The sequence below is a fragment of the Mirounga leonina genome, unplaced genomic scaffold (assembly GCF_011800145.1).
Source record: "Mirounga leonina isolate KUSES-001 unplaced genomic scaffold, KU_Mleo_1.0 Mir_175, whole genome shotgun sequence".
Classification (NCBI taxonomy): Eukaryota; Metazoa; Chordata; class Mammalia; order Carnivora; family Phocidae; genus Mirounga; species Mirounga leonina.
In genome coordinates, this window is record NW_023270453.1 from 6828581 (window position 1) to 6848429 (window position 19849).

At 36.0% G+C, this 19849-nt stretch overlaps 1 protein-coding gene across 3 annotated transcripts in view; it reads left to right on the top strand.

Annotated features, from left to right (window-relative positions):
* Nucleotides 1-16156, top strand: part of MINDY3 (MINDY lysine 48 deubiquitinase 3) — an 85996-nt gene extending 69840 nt beyond the window's left edge. For all 3 annotated transcript variants that reach the window (XM_035021562.1, XM_035021564.1, XM_035021563.1), the window contains 4 exons: nucleotides 7423-7495; nucleotides 9586-9673; nucleotides 13220-13291; nucleotides 15203-16156. In XM_035021562.1, coding sequence (XP_034877453.1) covers nucleotides 7423-7495; nucleotides 9586-9673; nucleotides 13220-13291; nucleotides 15203-15352 — 383 coding nt within the window. In that variant the 3' untranslated portion in view covers nucleotides 15353-16156. The remainder of the gene's footprint in view (nucleotides 1-7422; nucleotides 7496-9585; nucleotides 9674-13219; nucleotides 13292-15202) is intronic.
* The last annotated feature ends 3693 nt before the right edge of the window (nucleotides 16157-19849 follow it).

Consider the following 19849-nt stretch of genomic DNA (forward strand, 5'->3'; position numbering starts at 1 on the left):
TCTTGGTGCATCTAAATTCAAAAAAACAGCTCTTAGTTTTTCTATTTCATTTATTTCCACTCCGATTCTTGTTCCTTTTTTCTCCTTCCATTAATGTGGGACTTCATTTCTTTCTAGTTCCTTGACGTGTTTGACATAAACAGTCTTCTGTTACACTTCCAATAGAGGATTTTGAATTTGACTGTATAGTCACCTTTATTATTGACTTTTATACTTACATTTTCATGTTACTAATTTAGTGTCATTTCAGCCTTAAAAACCCTAGTATTTCTTATAAGGTGGGTACACGGTGATAAATTCCCTTAGCTTTCCCAGTAAAATTGTAATTCAGAAAGGAAGGACAAGTAAAGTATTCTTGTTGACAGGTTTTTCTTTTGAGCACGTGCTCTCTTGGCCTTATTGAGATTCCTTCTGTTGCTGCTTTCAAAGTTCTCAGTCTTTGATTTTTGAGAGCTTGATTACAGTAACATGTTTTGGTGAAGAAGATCTTTTCAGTTTTCACAAGGGAAACCCTATAAGGCTATCAGCTAATTTTTTCAGCAGAAACTTTGCAGGCCAGAAGTCAGTGGCTTAATATGTTCAAGTGCTGAAAGGAAAAAAAAAAAACTTAGAGCCAAGAATATCAAAGCACAGCAACCAGTTAAAGGAGGGTCTCACCAGTAAACCAGCCTTACAAGAAAGGTTCGAGGAACTCCTTTAAAAGGCCACAACTAGAAGAAAATTAATTATGAAAAGAAAAAGTTTCACTAGTAAATGCAAACATTATAGTAAAGGTAGTAGATTATGTATAAAGTCAATATGGAGGTTAAAACACAAAAGCAGTGAAATCAATTACATGTACAAAAATTAGTCAAGATGCAAAAAAATATGTAAACAGGACATTGTATACATAAAATGTGGACTAGGGAATAATAAATATTTAATGCTTTTAGAATGTGTTTGAACTTAATATAGACACACACAGCATGCTGTATATGAACCCCATGATAACCAAAAGATACACAAAGAGAAAGCAATTCAAACACTAAAGAAAACCACAGCACAATGGCAATACATACATAACTATAAAAATTAACGTTAAATGTAAATGGACTAAATGCTCCAATGAAAGGCTATAGGCTGACTGGATAAAAGAATAATATTCTGATGTAAGTGGGGTGTTAAAGTCTCCTCCTATTACTGTAGTACTCTCATTGTCTCCCTTGAGGTCTGTTAATTTTTGCTTTATATAATTAGATATTTACAATTCCCATGTCTTCTGTTGGAAGGATCCCTTGATCATTATGTAATGACCTTCTTTGTCTTGTTGCTGCCTTTGTTTTAAAGTCTATATTTTGTCTGGTATAAGTATTGCTATCTTGCTTTTTTTTTTTAAACTTCATTTGTATGAAGTACCTTTTCCCATCCCTTCACTTTCAGTCTGTATGTGTCCTTAGGTATGGAGTTTCTTGTAGGCAGAATACAGATCAGGAACAAGACAAGGATGCCCACTCTCACCGCTTTTATTCAGCATAGTAGTGGAAGGTGCAGCAATCAGACAAGATATAAAAGGCATCCAGATGGGTAAGGAAGAAGTAAAACTATTTTCAGATGACATAACAACTATATATAAAAATCACAAAGACTCTGCCTCAGGAAGGTTGTAGGATACAAAATCAATATACAGAAATAATAAGAAGGGAAAGGAAGGAAACCATGCCATTTACAACTCTATCAAACAGAATAAAATACCTAGTAATAAATCTAACCAAGGAGGCAAAAGACCTGTACTCTGAAAATTGCAAGACATTGACATTGATAAAAGAAATTTAAGAAAACACAAATGGAAAGATAGACCAGGCTCTTGAATTGGAAGAATTAATATTGTTAAAATTATTGATATCACCCCAAGCAATCTACAGATTCAGTGAAATCCCTATCAAAATAACAATAGTGGCTCTCACAGAACTTGAACAAAAAATCCTAAATTGCATGTTGAACCACAAAAGCCATAGCAAGCTTGAGAAAGATGAACAAAGTTGGAAGTATCACGATTTCAAGATATAATACAAAGCTATAATAATCAAAACGGTATGGTGTGGCATACAGATCAATGAAACAGGATAGAGACCCCAGAAATAAACCCATGCTTATGTGGTCAGTTAATCTATGACAAAGGAGGCAGGAATATACAATAAGGAAAAGACAATCTCTAAAATAAATGGGGCTGGAAAAACGACCACTTTCTTAAACCCTAAACTCCTAAAAATGAACCCCCAAAAAACCCAAATTGGCAGTAGTTTGGATATCAAACTTAGCACTATTTTCCTGGATCTGTCTCCTCAAGGGAAACAAAAAAAATAAACTATTGGCACTACATCAAACTAAAAAGTTTTTGCACAGCAAAGGAAACCAGCAAAACAAAAAGGCAAGCACTGAATGAGAGAAGGTATTTGCAAATGATATATCTGATAAGGGAGTAGTATCCAAAATATATAAAGAACTCATACAGTTCAACACCAAAAAAACACATCCCCGCCATACACATTTTCCCAAAAAAGACCTACAGATGGCCAACAGACAGATGAAAAGATGCTCAACATCACATTAGTGGAAATGCAAATCAAAATCATGGTATCACCTCACATCAGTCAGAATTATCTGGTATCAAAAACACAAATTAAGTGTTGACAAGGATATCGAAAAAAAGGGACCCTCATGCAGGGGGGGTGGAATGCAGGCTGGTGCATTATGGACAGCAGTATGGAGTTTCCTCAAAAAACTAAAAATACAAGTACTACATGATACAGTAATTCCACTTCTGGATATTTACCAGAAGATAAGGAAAACATTGATTTGAAAAGACAGAGACACCCCTGTGTTTACTGCAGCATTATTTATAATAGTCAAGCTATGGAGGCAACCCAAGTGTCTATAGAAGAATGGATAAAAATGTGGTATATACACAGGAATGTTACTCAGCCATAAAAAAGAATGAAATCTTGTCGTTCACAACAACATCGACGGACCTAAAGGGTATAAGGCTAAGTGAAATAAGCCAGACAGAGAAAGAACAATACCATATGATTTTACTTAGATGTAGAATCTAAAAAACCAAGGAACAAGCCAGCAGTACAACAACAATGGTGACAAGAGAAACGGACTCAAATCGATGGTGGCCAAATGAGAGGAGGTTGCGGGGGGGGGGCAAAATGGGTGAAGGGGATCATGAGGTACAAACTTCAATTCCAAAATTGAAGCCACAAGGATGAGAAGTACAGCACAGGGAATACAGTCAATACTGTAATATGCTTCTCACAGTGAACATTTGTAACATACAATTGAGTCCGTGTGTGTGTGTATACACACACACATATACATACACTAAATATCAGCTACAATTCAAAATTAAAAGTCAAATGGCTTCCTAAACTGCTAAGAACACTTCTGTTGGTATCTGACAGCCTGGATTCAAATCCCACCTCTGTTACTCAGCTGTGTGATGTTGGACACGTTCCTAACCTCAGTTTTCTCCTCCCTAAAATGGACTTAATACCTACTTCACATGGATTATTCAAGTACTCAATAAATTGACCATGTCGTTGTTTAAAAAAAAAAACAGGTGGCACAGAGCTTAGTCTTCTTCAAAGCACTGAATTCTACATAGATGGTATTTGAAATGATAGACACAGGTTTGTGTATTACACACAATGGGATTTGTTCTGTTTTCTCTTATTATTCTCCCTCAGCCCTCCCCCCTGGTATAATTACATTTCAGGAAGCAGCCCAGTTTGGGCAAGGGATATGTATTTGGATTTAAAAAGAGCCCCTTAAATGCTATTTCTTTATGTTGATGAGATACAGTGACTGTTTACTATTCATCAGCCCTTAGACATTCTTTAGAAATTGCCTTTTGTTCAATTCAGTCCTCTCTATTCCTCTTAAATGATACCATTTTCTTCTCTGTTCCCTTGCTACTCCCCTCCCCCCCGCCCCCTATCCTCACCTTGCTGTAGCAAGGTCAGCGCTGTTTGGTGTAGGTTTCTCTGTGTCCCGCCACCATGTTTTGTTTTGTATCTTTCCTATCACATAATACAGGTGGTTCTGCAAGACAAGCCATAAATTAACTACTCCTTTCTTTCTGATTTTTCATATGTTTACAAAGCATTTTTGGATGAACCATGGTGCCTGAACAGAGTACTTTGTTGAAACTTTAAGTTAGGATTAGCTTGAATAATTAAATATAACAAGAGTTGTTGAGCAGCTGTTGTGACAAGCAACCTCTGCTTGGCAGGAACTCACATCTACTGGGGAGCCAGATGAGCAAACCAGTAGTAATACTAAGGCAAAGAGGCCAAGGAACACTGAAAATGAAAATGTCTTAATTTCGCCTAGGGACAAAAGTTGCATACTTTTTTCTACAGGTTATATTAAATTGCAGCTATACGTTATTAAATTTTTAATAGGATTAGGTAAAGTATAATACAGTGTTTAGTAAAAAGGAATTTACTATTTGACTAAAACAAATGGCATTAAATTACCTTTAGATCTCAATTTTATTTTCTATTCCCAAGAAACTTGACTCTCACACCTACAGTGGTTTGAAAATGTTAACAGTCCTAAGTGCTGCTGTGTTCTACCCCATCCCCTCACAAGTCTCCTGCCTTCTCTGTTAATTCCTGGGATTTGCTTTCCTCCTGCAGCAGTTTAACCAGTGACAACACTTGCCAGGCTCTCCCTTTTATTCCCTTGGCTTTCAGAACAGAAATCAGGATTCAGTGTAAATGGTGAGCTGATCAGGAAATGACTCACTTAACTGCAAAGCTAACTTTCCTTCATCGGTGCTTTTTTACATTGAGTTATTCCTCCTCTCAACCACTCCACACTTTTTACAGTTAAAGCTTCTAATTTTTAAACACACAGCTTTTCCCCCTTTTTTATTTTTTTTTAAAGATTTTATTTATTTATTTGACAGAGAAAGACACAGCAAGAGAGGGAACACAAACGAGGAGTGGGAGAGGGAGAAGCAGACTCCCGCCGAGCAGGGAGCCCAATGCGGGACTCGATCCCGGGACTCCAGGATCATGACCTGAGCCGAAGGCAGTCGCTTAACCAACTGAGCCACCCAGGCGCCCGCTTTTCCCCTTTTCAAGTGTTTTAAAACAATTTAACTGCTTAAGATCACAACTGGTGCACCCTCTTGTCCTCTCTCCACCTCCTGTTCCTCATTGTTCTGAGCCTTAAAGCCTGTGGAAGTCCATTTTATGCTCATCTGGTTAAGTTACCTATGCATTCAAGCTGTAGAGTGCTGATGAGGTCTGGGTAACTGGTCAGCAAATGGTCCTCACTGGTATTTCCTCTGCTCTTGGTACCAAGGGCTTATCATTGCATCTCTACTTTACTCGTCTCTCAGGCATTCATTGCCTAAATACTAGATGTCCTAAGCTTCATCTGCTTTCAGACTTAAGGATTTCTTTTTCTAAAGAATTTGTCTGATACTTTATTTGGTATGAATTCAAGAATAAAGTAACATCACTATAAAGGTTTTTTGGTAAGGAGTTTTCCAAATCGCCTCTTCTAATTGGAGGTATAGTAAAAGTCTTTGGTATATTATGAAAATTACATTATAGTCTAGCTTTAAAATACTGTATGCACTAAATGTAGAATCACTGAGTTGGTAGTTACTGTTGTTCTCTAGAATGTCTGTCCTTAAGATACTCATAGGTATCTTAAAAATATGTTGGAATATCTATGTTTGAGGTTAATCGTGTTTGAGTGAAGAAGGTTGTTTTCCTAGTTGTTGTTTGCCTCTCTATAGTGCTAGTTAGCTCCTTATCTGGGTGGGAGCTGAGTCTCTAATTTATGTTAAGAAGAGATAAGACCTCCCACCATTCAGGGCTCCTGAGGAACATTGTAATACAGACTGTTTATCAGGTGGATATACACGATAGCCCAAAAAACAAGGAAACCTATGCGGAGAATTGTTCTGGTCAACTAGTGGCCAAATAAAGCCTGTTTTACATTTTGAATGCTGAGGTTTTAGCTGTGACTTAGCTAAACAAATGAGTTTTCTACCTTCTAACCTGAGCAAATTTAAGCTTACAAAGCTTGAATATTTTCACATGTACCTTCTGACAAGTTCTTTACTTACTCTCTATGCCTCAAATTACTGGTAACTTGAAAATTTGGATTTAAACCTTCACTTTTAAAAATTATACATGTTTAATTATCCTAAATGAGGGGCTATCCTAAATGAGGGGGACCTAGGTGGCTCAGTCGGTTAAGCTTCTGCCTTCGGCTCAGGTCATGATCTCAGGGTTCTGGGATTGAGTCCTGCATCGGGCTCCCTGCTCAGTGGGGAGTCTGCTTCCTCTCCCACTCCCACTGCTTGTGCGCTCTGTCAAATAAATGAATAAAATCTTTAAAAAAAATCCTAAATGATTCTTGGCCTTTTAGTCAAGGCCCATTTTTCTTCAAATGGCTAAGCATCTGCTTAAGAGGTTTAAGACTGTAAAATCATAACTTCTTTCCTTTCTGGTAGAGTCCATGCCACATCCTGAAAGAACCACATTTTATTCTGCAGTATGATTATAGAAGCGGGTCTTTTGTACATCTTGTTCTCCATGACAAGACTTTGTTTCTAAATTATCTAATTCCTGAAAAGGATATTGTGTAGAAAGTTGATTTAAAGCTGAAGCAGTCTCCAGGAATGAGTAAATGGGTAGAGAAACTCAGACATTGCACATTTAAGGGAATGAACTTGCTTGTTCAAACAGTGATTTCAAATGACCCTACACGCCTTCTTTGTGTGTCATGTGCTATTGCATCATCCAAGTTTGGGCCCTTTCCCAATGCTATTTCCTCAGCAAGCCCAAGAAAAGGAGTTTTTTCCATAAACTAGTCTTCATCAACCATTTGATTCTGTTCTGCATTTCAACTTTTGAATTTTTCCCACTAAATCTATGGCTTTTATTTAAATGAAGTCTGTTACAGGGATAGCTCTTGGTCCTGTATTGTCAGATATCTAAATAACAGCACATCATTAACATTCTTTCAAAAAGAATGACATTATAACCAACATTGTAACTAAAGGAATTTGTTGGTAAAGACTTATTTTAATTGGATTTCTTAAAGGGAATTTAAAGGTTCACATTGTTATTCAAAGACAAAATTACTAAATAATTATGAAAACTTTAAATAGAAAAACACTTTTATCGTTGAAATTTATAAGCCTCTTTAAAAAGGAGTAATTTGACTTTCAAGTTTCCTTGGAATTCTCAGGTAGAAGTCATGTGGAGTTTTTTTTATTAGAAAAATAACTCATTGCCTCTGTGCCTAAGAAAACTCAAAGAAGAGAGTAATAATAGGCACTTGATTTTTCTCATAGCATTTCTTGAAGCAAACTCTTATTCAAGATGCTAATGCTATTTTTTTTCCCCCCAGATAATGGATTTATACCTGATTCACTTCTAGAAGATGTGATGAAAGCATTGGACCTTGTTTCAGATCCTGAATAGTAAGCTAAATAGGAAATATTATTTAACTGACTCAAAAGGATTCCATTACATTTAAAACAGTACACACATTTTGGCCTTTTTTAAAAATCTAAACCTGCATATCGGCAGCTTAGTTCTTTATATAAAGCAAAGATTTAGGAAGAAATCAAACTAATCCGTATTTATAGCAGAGACTCAACAAACTCTTTTTCTATTGTTTTTTCTCACTACAAAACCTTTTCCATTTTTTTTAAATTTTGTTCATATCTGAAAGTAATGACAATTACCTATAATGTCCGTATTGCTAGTCGCCCTGCTTAAAGGACCAGCAACCTTCTGACTTGGTCTTAAAGACATTTGATTGAAGACACTGGACATTCTATATCATTAAATTGACTGACCTAAACCTTTGTAAGCAACCCCAGTATGTTATGGAATATAATTTTCAGTCTTGCCAAATGTTAATATCATGTCCTCTTCATTCTTTTATATTTTGTACATTGATAACATCTATAACTTCTTTCATAAATTTGTGCTTTTTGTTATCCAAGAGAATCTCTCAGTAAGGGGATACATCTTTTGCTCAAATAGGAAAATTTAAAGATCACCTATGATCTATACTAACTTTTCCTCCTTCTGCAGTTTATTTTCAGTCTGAAAGTTATCTGACAATGAACAAATTAGAGCTTACAAAACATCACAGGAAAAGATTCAGCAAAAGCATCATCAAACATATTAATATACGCAGTTTTTAGAACTAGATATATATAACTGTTCTTAAATAGCTTGGTGTATTTTCTTTGAGAGTATGAAACACAAACATTTTCAAATTGCTCACATCTGAATTAATTTGTCTCTTGCTACCTAGAGCTATGATATTATTAATTGTTTCCAACTTAAAGAGGAACTCAATTCAGAAGATTGAACTTGTCCAATAAATGGTATAATTGTAATTATGATTTGCAATTTTACGAAATATGTATTTATTCTGAATGGATTTCCAAGTAGAAGCCGTCTTGTTTATTGACTGTAATTTGCAAAAGAGAATTGAACTCAAGCTATCATCTACTTAATTTTCCTTTTTTCATCAGAATACATAACATACCTTGAATTATAAAGTTAGTATACTAAGTTAGACTGGACGGAGTTCTTCGTTCTGTATTTTGGTCTACTCACATTTAAAATATGTGATGGCCTATAAACGAACAGCACCTCCTTAGGATTAATGAATTAAATACATTAAATATGACCTTGCCTTCGTTTGTTTCATGTCCTAACCTGCTGCCTTTACTCAGACCCACTCAACCGTCATATCCTTTGCATTGTAGAACGAGGTATATTTACCCTGGGATGTAGGATTGGGGAGAGAACATGGAAAATGAAAATTTTCTGCAAAGACCATTTTCATTTTTACAACTCTGCCCTCCTAGTCACACATAACCCCTTTCACCAGCCTTGGCTCCACCTACATGGCAAGGGCTAAGCAAAGCACCATTCACTGGAGACTGCTTCTGGAATACTATAGTCCATGCCGCTCACTGTCCTTCACTACACCTCAGCTCTCTTTACCTCTTCACCCTTTACCCTCCAGGTTACATCGTCTAAGCTTAAATTTTAAGCTTCCTTCACATTTGGTTCTTGAAAGTAAGTCTTTTGGGAGATGTTTTTGATTATCTGATGTGCCTTTTGATACTGTTTCTTCTTCTCTTTGAGCTTAAACATTTTTTTAAGTTAAATGCCTCATATGATTGTTAAATTCAGGCATACTATGAAGCAAAGAGAATGGCCTGTGGGAGGTTATAAGCCTGCCTTTACAAGCCAAGCTTTTTAAATTACTTTACCTAATAAGGGACCATGTTCCAAAGTCGTCATCATCATTTAAATTCTAAATAGTAACAGAGAGCACTCTGGTTTAAAAATAACCAAGTTTTGGCGAATTAGATGTCATTCCTGTGTATTTGTCATTAAGGGTCTAAAAAGAACAGCTCTTAAGATTTTTGGCAGTCAGATGTGTTATAGTACTAGTTATTTAATCTTTATGAAAGAAGGAAAATAAGCTTTTTCTCCTTTGGTATCCACTGATTTTTTTTCTTTTTTTCCCTCCCCATAGTATAAATCTCATGAAGAATAAGTTAGATCCAGAAGGATTAGGAATCATATTATTGGGTCCATTCCTTCAAGAATTTTTTCCTGATCAGGTAACATAGTTGAAGAAATAGTTAATGTTTTGTTCTACTGGGATGAGCATTTTGTGATTGTTTCAGCATTTCTTTTCTATTCATGTAAAATGGTCTAACATGCAGATAGAAGACGAAGAAAGCACAGTTATGATGTAAATACTTTTCCATACAGAGAGGGTAGAAGGGTATGTGTGTTCCAAAACAGTAATATAAAATTTCTGGGGAGGGGGTAGTGGAAGAGTATACATGCACCACTATATACACATTAAGAAACAGGTGGAGTAAAAAGAGAAAGAGCCTCTTTATCCACCTGCACCCTATTTTCCTTCTCTCAGGTCACTGTTATTCATAGATGGTATGTATCTTTTGGAAACTTTTTAAATACATTTAAATAAATAGAGAAGGTAAAGGAGTACATATGTTGGGGAAACGCCTAAGTTCCAGGAGCATTTTAGTTGAGTAAAAGAAGACCCTTTGAGAGGAGCTGTGCTATTTCATATTAGGACTTGTCTTCCACTGGGTCTTGAGAGGAGCTAGTCTCAATACTCCTGAGTTATGACTACATCATTGACAAAGCCCATTCTGTAGCCTACGCCTGTCTTTTCTTCGTGTTTCCTATCTCAGTGAAGGATTTTACTGCTAAACCAGATGCTAAATTTAGGCCAGATATAGTGGGATCGTTTCATCAGATACCATTGTGGTTTATGTTAAAGATCATTGTTTCAATAGAAATGCCAGTTTCTATTTCACCTCCCTTATAAAGGACATGTACTGCCAAGCTTAAAATGATGGAGGGAAAATGTCAAGATATAAGTGTTAATTTGATGTTTCAGGTTTAAATTATCTTTAACAGAGTAGACATTATTGACATTCAGTCTTGGTAATTAAGAGAGAACCCATATTTTCTGAATCTGGATCTGCTATGGTTAATGTGAGGAAAGAAAGTGAGGTGAAATTCAAAAAGTCAGTATATCACAGGATAGCAAGACTTCTTTAAATTTTGGTAAATGCTTCATGGAAAAAAAAAATACTCTTTTCTGACATTATTAAAATGACTACTGGATTGTGGTATCCTCTCTGTTTTAGATATCTTAATGTTCAGTAAATGATAGCATTAACTTTATAGCATTAAATTAAAAACTATTGCCCTAAATTTGTGTGCAGATTTTGAAAAGTGCTTGGGAAATATAAACAAAGTGGGATAGTTACCAACTCTTTTCAGATGTGATTTATTACATAGTAGTATTTGTAAATATTCTAAGAACTTAGTAGTTCAAGAAATTAAATTTTTAATTGTAGTATTCCTTGAGGTAATTTAAATCCCCTGGTTCTTTCAAAGTGTAATCTCCAAAAGCTTATTAGAAATGCAAGTCCTCAGGTCCCTTCTCCAGGTACCAGAGTTTGAGACCTGCTGCTTCTGAGGAAGACTGGTCACACTCCCACCTACTCTCACTCTTCTGAACTTTCTGTGGCGCATCTCTTCTGACCACCGCCCACACCACTGAGGTCATCTTTATACTCCTTTGTACCTAACAGACCAATTTTGTGAAACTCAGTAAACATTTAATCAAGTAAAGTTGCAAAACTGGGGTCAGAAGGGCAGCCAGGAAAATACCTAACTTGAGTAATCCACAAATGCTTAAAGTAGGTGCTAGGGAAGAGCAATTTCTTTGCCTGGAGGAAAGGCAGATTGGAGAGGGAGGTTAGGGGGGCTGCAGAGGAATACAGAGAAGCATTTCAAGGCAATTTGTTTATAATAAGAATAGCAGAAGCAACTACCATTTTTTTAAAGCTCATAACTGTGCCCGGGGTACTGTGTGCCTTATAATTTAGGTACTATAGTCCCTCCATTTTGTCAGTGAGGAAATTGAGGATTAGAGAATGTAAGAAAATAGCTTGAAGTCATACAGCTAGACAGTGGCTAATTCAGCAGTCCAGGGTAGGTACTGGCCACTGTGTTACAGTTACTTTCTGTTGATATTTTAGCATTTTCTGCCAATTGTTAATGAGTGGAACTAAAGAATATAAATTGTGTATCATGTTTACTTTCTAAGTACTCTGAAAATAAACAGCCAAATTATCTAAGAGACTAATTCTACATCAACTCATGTATACAATTAAGAAAATGATCACATTATTGATTTTTCTATTTTTTGTAAAGCATTTTGAGTAGGATACAAAGAATTATAAGCTTAGATTTATTAGATCTCTTTTTTTAAGATTTTATTTATTTGAGAGAGAGAGAGCATGGTGGGGGAGAGACCGAGGGAGAAGCAGGCTCCCCGCTGAGCAGGGAGCCCGATGTGGCGCTCCATCCCAGGACCCTGGGACCATGACCTGAGCCGAAGGCAGACGCTTACCTAACTGAGCCACCCAAGCACGCTGCTTTATTAGATCTCTTCTCAACTTTCAAGAAGTTTAAAAAAAAAAAAAAAAAAAAAATGAATGTACAAAGAGCCAACAACAAAAAGTCTTTTCATGGGAAAATGACTTAATACGTTTGTCTGAAACAGAAAATTCAGACAACCGAGTAGATGGAGAAATGGCAGAAAAGGTAGATTAGGTCCTGTATTTTAGGATTCTTGGTTGCAAATCACAGCCTGAATTGACTGCAGTGGGAGGGAAAGGTAAGAATTGTGAGGAGTAGCTTATAGGCATTCAGGAATGGAAGGAGGGAGGACTGGGGCCATCTGTCCCACTCCCCTCCTTTCTCTAGAACATTGAAGCCACTGTTGCCAGCAGCTCTCTTCTCTTAGTTCCAGAAATGGAACAAATTCTAATACGGACCAGGACCAGTTTTTGTCCCATGCGCATCCGTACATCAATCAGATAAGGCAAGGAACACAAGGCCCTAGGCCTTGAGGGAAATAACTGGAGCCAGGTACCTCAGGTGGGGCCAGACCATTAATGGCCTTGAATACCAGGTTAGGAGAATTGAACTTGATCTTTAGCTGAGACCAGAAGGTTAAGGCAGTAGGGATAACATGATCAGATTTCCTGCAAGTTTAGTAAAATAGGAATTTATAGGATTTCACTTCTTTATTGGATATTATTAAAGGCTCTCAGCACTATAATTTGTGTTTTCATTTCCCACAAGGCTCTTCTCACTATTTCAAAGTTGACAATATTTAGATGGGGGAGGGTGGATGGAAACCCCTAATTCAGTATGGTAAGCCGAATGGAAAATATTGGTACAGAGATGTTTGCAGGCTAACGAAAAGTGACATTACTGCTCTTACGTATTTATTGAGAGGAACAAATTATTTACAACCAGTAAAAGAGAGGTAAGATTTTAGGAAATATTTTTGTGTTTTAGAACCCTGTCCTTTAAAAAAAATAAACCAGTACAGAAGAGCTTATGATAAAAATCAATACTTCCCCACTTTCCTGCGTCTTCCCCAGAAGCAACTATTTCAGTTTTTATGTTTTCTAGTAGATAAAAGTCTTAAGTTTCTTGTTTCAGCAAATGATTTTCCAACCAAAATTTTCCTTTCAACTGCTAATTAGAAATTGCCTAATATAAAAGTATACTTTAAAGTTTTAATAGTATTTTATTTATAATAGGGCTCCAGTGGTCCAGAGTCTTTTACTGTCTATCACTACAATGGATTGAAGCAGTCAAATTATAATGAGAAGGTATGGTCATTCAGAGTAATTTGTCTTCACCTTGAGTATATCACAAGGTTTGATTCCCATAAAACTTTCTAAGAGTCTCTACTCTCTTTACTATTACAGCGTATTTTAGAACTGGTTATATTTTGATCTGATCAGTATATGTTAGTCATTGAGATCCTCACTGGAGTTTTGGAACAATAGTTTCACTGTGACAAAATAACTACATTTTGTTACTCTTGGCTGTATAGATATTACTAAATCAAGTTTTGCCCATGAAATAGGTCCTGTTTTATCTGATAATTGTAATAACTTGAGTTAAATTCTTTGTGGACAATTTTTCAGAAATGGAAGTTGTACTGTGGGGAGTTAAAAATGTGAGTTGTAGTCTCATTGTATTAAATTTATTTCATCACAACTAGAAAGTAATATATTAATGCAAATAAAGATGCAAATGTGTTTTTATGGAAACTCCCAGTTAAAACCAAGAAAGCTTATAGCTTTTATATTGGAAGAACATAATTACAATCATGTGTACCAAACACTGAATATATAAACATACATGTACTTTGGAAGAAGGCAGTCTGTATCTGTTCCTTTTAAATTTTACATTTGGAATTTCTCTTCCTACAAAAAGAGATTAATGACTGACTCATTTAATGTACACAGTGAGCCCTTATAACGGGGTGGGGTATTAGTATATTATTTCATAGGTCTGAAAGTTTATTGCAATTAAATCAGAATAAAACTTGTTTCCAATATCCATCTGCCCATGTATATTTTATATGATCATCGCCACTGCATATAAGCTACCTGGCTAGTTTTCTGCCAATTTTTTTTGTTTCTGTCCCAACACCCTTCTTTTCTCCGTGATTTTTCATGCAGTACGGAGTACACTCATGAATAGCATTTCATAATTACAATAGCAAATTTGCCTCCAGCTCTGGAAATTTAACACTTTTAAATTGAAAGAAAGTGAAGTCCTCCTCTGAATATATAGCTCTATTTCTATTACAGTTTCTCATCTCATGAGACAGCATTTCCATTCCAGTGCCTCCATGTTAAAGCAGGAAGAAGTATATGTTATATAAATAAACATTTCTTCCAAATGGTATATGTTAATTAAAGGATGATTTTTTCCTTTAAAAAAAAAAAAAGTGAATCCTAAAATACATGCAGGTTTTTTGTGATAAAGATTTTATTTATTTATTTGACAGAGAGAGACACAGCGAGAGAGGGAACACAAGCAGGGGGAGTGGGAGAGGGAGAAGCAGGCTTCCCGCAGAGCAGGGAGCCCGATGTGGGACTCGATCCCAGGACCCTGGGATCATGACCTGAGCCGAAGGCAGTCGCTTAACCGACTGAGCCACCCAGGCGCCTGGGATTCACATTTTTTAAATCATGATCTTAAGCTAAAAATCAACTGCCAAAGGGCGCCTGGGATTCACATTTTTTAAATCATGATCTTAAGCTAAAAATCAACTGCCAAAGGGCGCCTGGGTGGCTCAGTTGTTAAGCGTCTGCCTTCGGCTCAGGTCATGATCCCAGGGTCCTGGGATCGAGTCCCACATCGGGCTCCCTGCTCTGCGGGAAGCCTGCTTCTCCCTCTCCCACTCCCCCTGCTTGTGTTCCTGCTCTCGCTATGTCTCTGTCAAAAAAATAAATAAAATCTTTAAAAAATAAAAATAAAAAAAATAAAAATCAACTGCCAAGCTATCAGTTAAAATGTGTATCATCATTTTGTTTCCAAATATATTTTCACATTAACTAGTAAGCAAATATTCTTGCTCATATCTATCAAAATAAAATTAAATATACAGTTCCATATGAAACAATATGCAACGCCTTGTTTGCTAGCCTATGCAAAGTTTTATATCCTTCATAAGAATTGGCTAAGAATATTGGTTGACCTTTGTGGCTTGCTTTGTTCAACAGGTAATGTATGTTGAAGGGACCGCAGTTGTTATGGGTTTTGAAGATCCCATGCTACAAACAGATGACACTCCTATTAAACGCTGTCTCCAAACCAAATGGCCATACATTGAATTACTGTGGACCACAGATCGCTCTCCTTCACTAAACTAATTTGCCTATTTATAAGGAATATTGTAATAGCAGATGTTGAAAGGGATGCAAGACTGGCAGTCGGCTACATTAAGCTATACACTGGTATCACTGATTAACTGTAAATAACAATTAAAAACACATTTTCGGTGTTTAAGATATGTTTAAATTATTTGTTTTAAAGTTTATGTTAAAGGTTATCCTATTTTAACTCTTTATGTGAAATTTACTAGCAAATTTACTAGCTTTAATCAGGGTTCATCACTTTTACAGTCAGATAATTGATCATTTATTGAAGTGTAAACATCCTAATACTATACAGCATTTGTATATTGAGTATCAAAGTTACTATTTATAAACTACTTTGGGTTTTTATTTCATTCAGACATTTTATGGTTTCAGTGATTCTGGCTTGCAGTCTATCAGCCTCCACATTGAAATGCACAAGAGTTAAATCTTTGTTGTTTCTTCTCTACAATCTGGTTTCCATTAGGAATACTGATAAATTATCAACCTGGATTCTTTGCCAATTGGCTTAGCTCTGGCATGTTTATAAAAAGTAGAAACTACCATTTATTCACTGATATTTAGAGGATGTATTTCAAAAAAATGATAGGTAAGAGAATCTGTTTGATAGTCTTAACACTGTTAACTTACTGTATTGCCAAATACACTTTTCCAAATTTGTCCCAGCAGCCTTGTAAGCCAGCTTTCTTGTATATTTATGTGATAAATGCATGAGAACATCTGTTATTACATTAGTATATTACATTATTTATTATGATCCTGGTGGATGGTCTAAATAAACATTTTTTTTTTCTTTAACTGTAACTTGGCATTTTTTCTATTAGTGACTCAAAAGAAACTAATACTCAACAGTGTGTCTGCCCAGCAATCCTGAGAGTACATCATAGAACAAATGCCTAATGAACTTCCACAACACCTTGAAAAGGAGACCAAACCGTATGCTGACCTCAGAGTTCTGTAACTTACTTGGACAGCCAGGAGTACTAGAACCTGAGTAGACAAAGTTAACAGAAGCCCCATCCTGTTTATTTTAAAGAGAGATTTTACTTTATTTCAATAGGTTTGTTGCCCAGCAATTTGAAATGTGAATAGCCAGAAATACATTCCTTCCTTCACTTGAGAAGCATTTGTCAAGTATCCTCTTAGGAATTTAAGAACTGAATTTTATGGGCACCTGTGGAACTCAGTCAGTTAAGTGTCTGCCTTCAACTCAGGTCATGATCCCAGAGTCCTGGAATCAAGCCCCATGTTGGGCTCTCTGCTCGGTGGGGCCTGCTCCCTCTCCCTCACTCCCACTCTTAAATAAATAAATAAAATCTTTAAAAAAAAAACAAAACTAAATTTTACCTTCATTGTTTAGCTGAATATGTATTTGCTCTGTGAATTTGGGGTTTTATTTAAATTTTATTTTATAAATGTTAACAATTCTAATATAAGTAGGTTTTAGCATAAGAAAAATTTTGGTGACATTATGTTCAGGAGTGTGATACTAGCTACTAGAATTACAGCTGTGCAATGTCTTTTTGTTGTTACTCTTGGCTTCTTCCAAATGTATATAAAACACATTGTGCTAACTCTGGTCCCAAATTCCATAGGATTATGAAAAAGCATAGATTTTCCCGTAAACGTTGAGCCTACAAAATAGTGTTTACTTTTTATGATTGTTATATAACAAACCATCCCAAAAGCTTCGTGGCATAAAACAATCATTTTACAAATTCTGTGGCTGTAGACTGTAGAGCACAGTGGGGAGGGCTTGTCTGCTTCTCAATCTAGAGGCTCAGCTGGGAGACTGGAGGGGTCTTTACTCACATGACTGGACCTTAGCTCGACCTAAGAGACAGATATAGAACACTACACTTAAGGCTGTGGATACATTTTCTTTACACAGGCATGTGAGATGCTTACCAAGATCGACTATATGCTGGGCCATAAAGCAGTCTAGAGAAATCCCCAAAGTTGGGAAATTAAGTAGCACACTTACAAATGACGCAAGGGTCAAAGAGAAATCGGAAGTTAGAACATGTTTTACTGAATGATAAAAATAAAAGCAAAAATTATGGATGTGACTAAAGCAATACTTAGAGGGAAATGAACAGCTTTAAATTAAAGGTTTGGAAATTGGAAAGCTAAGCTTTCGTCTCAAAATAAACCAAAGAAAGTAAACAAGATAAAAAGAGGTATTCACATACAAAAGAACATTTGTACTCCTACCTCACACCATATGCAAAAAATAACTTAAAATGATCAGAGGTCTAATTGTAAGAGCTAAAACTATAAAGAGTAAGTCTTCATGACCTTGAACCCATAGCAACAGTTTCTCAAAATACCAGATACAAAAAGATTGTCTGGACTTAACCAAAACTAAAACCTTTGTGTGTCAAAGGACCTCATGAAGAAATGTTTTCTCCCCATAGAATGGGGAGAAATCATATGTATCATAGGGAATTTGTATCTAGAGTATATAAAGAATTCATAATTTAAATAAAAAACAAGTATTTTTCAATGGGCAAATGATTTGAAGAGCTGTATCTCCAAAGATGATACACAAATGTCCAGCTAGTAAACACATGAAAAGATGCTCAACATAGTTATTAAGCAAAATCCAATCAAAACCACAAAATAACCATTTCACACCCACTAGAATATCTAAAAATCAAAAAGACAAGTCTTTAGCAAAGATTAGAGAAATTGGGACCCTCGTGTTGGTGGAGATACGAAATGGTAAAGTCACTTTAGGAAAATAGTTGTATGGTTTCTCAAAGAGTTAAATACAGAGTTAGCATATGATCCAGCCATTCAATACTAGCTACATATATTTGCACAAAACGTTTACACAAAATCTTTTATGTGGGCGTTCATAGTAATGTTATTCATACTCACCAAAAATGGCAACAACCTAAATGTCCATCAAATGATGGATGGGAAAATATATACATACAACTGAATATTTGACCAAAAAAGATTTACACATGCTACAACATAGATGAACCTTGAAAACATTACAGTTAAGTTAAAGAAGCCTATCACAAAAAGATCATATATTATATGATTCTATTTTTGTGAAATGTCCAGAATGGGCAAGCCATAGAAACAGCAATGGGATTAGCAATCACCAGGGGTTGAGGATAAATGGAGAAGAGAACATAATTGGAGAATAACTGCTAGTGTGTATGGAGTTTCTTTTGGGGGTGATAAAAATGTTCTAGACTAGATCGTGGTGATGGTTGCATAATTCTGAACAGGCTAAAAAACATTGAACTGTGAGAATAAAAAAGGAAAATGAAATAAGCAGATACATAATAGGGAAAAAAAAAATCCAGAAGTTAACATTTGCTGAATATGGATCCTATGTGTATACATACACACACACACACACACACACACACGGTGGCATATTACTCATCCATCAAAAAGAATGAAATCTTGCCATTTGCAACGACAGATGGAATTAAAGTGTATTATGCAAAGCCAAATAAGTCAAGGAAAGACAAATACCATACGATTTCACTCATATGTTGAATTTAAGAAACAAAACTGATGAAAGGATGGAAAAAAAGATAAAAATAGAGTGGGAGGCAAACCGTAAGAGACTCTTAACTATAGGAAACAAACAGGGTTGCTGGAGGGGAGGTGGCTGGGGGCATGAGGTAATTGGGTGATGGGCATTAAATGGAGGGCACTTAATGTAATGAGCACTGGGTGTTATATGCCACTGATGAGTCACTAAATTCTACCTCTAAAACTAATAATATGCTATATGTTAAGTAACTTCAATGTAAGTAAAATCTAAAAATAGTGAAAAAAATTAAGAATGAAATAACACACTAGAAATTCTCTAGGTATTAAAAGTACTGGAGGATATTTATTATGCCAATAAATTTAAAATTTTAGATGAATGGACTAATTATATAAGAAATAAAACAACTGACACAAGAAGAAAATCTTACATCCGTTAAAGAAGTTTAATCAATACTTTAAAGCCTTCCCTCAAAGAAAACTCTTGGCCTATAGGGTTTCACTAGCAAATGCTTCCAAACACTGAGGAAAAGATAATACAAATTGTAAACCAGTACCCCCAGGAAATAGACAAAAGAGTATTTATTTTATGAAGCCAAAATGGTGCTGAGAGGAGAACAGAATCTGACAAAGACTATATAAGAAAGATTAAAAATCAAATATTTCCGATGGTCATGAAAACAAAAATCCTATACAATATGAAACCCATCAATAAATTTGTATGTGTGTGTGTACAATGTGTTTATATGTAATACATAACTAGTGAGTACTGCAGAAGTATTAAGTTCGTTTAAGATAAAATCAGTAGTTTGGGGCGCCTGGGTGGCTCAGTTGGTTAAGCGACTGCCTTCAGCTCAGGTCATGATCCCAGGGTCCTGGGATCGAGTCCCGCATCGGGCTCCCTGCTCTGCGGGGAGCCTGCTTCTCCCTCTCCCACTCCCCCTGCTTGTGTTCCTCTCTCGCTGTGTCTCT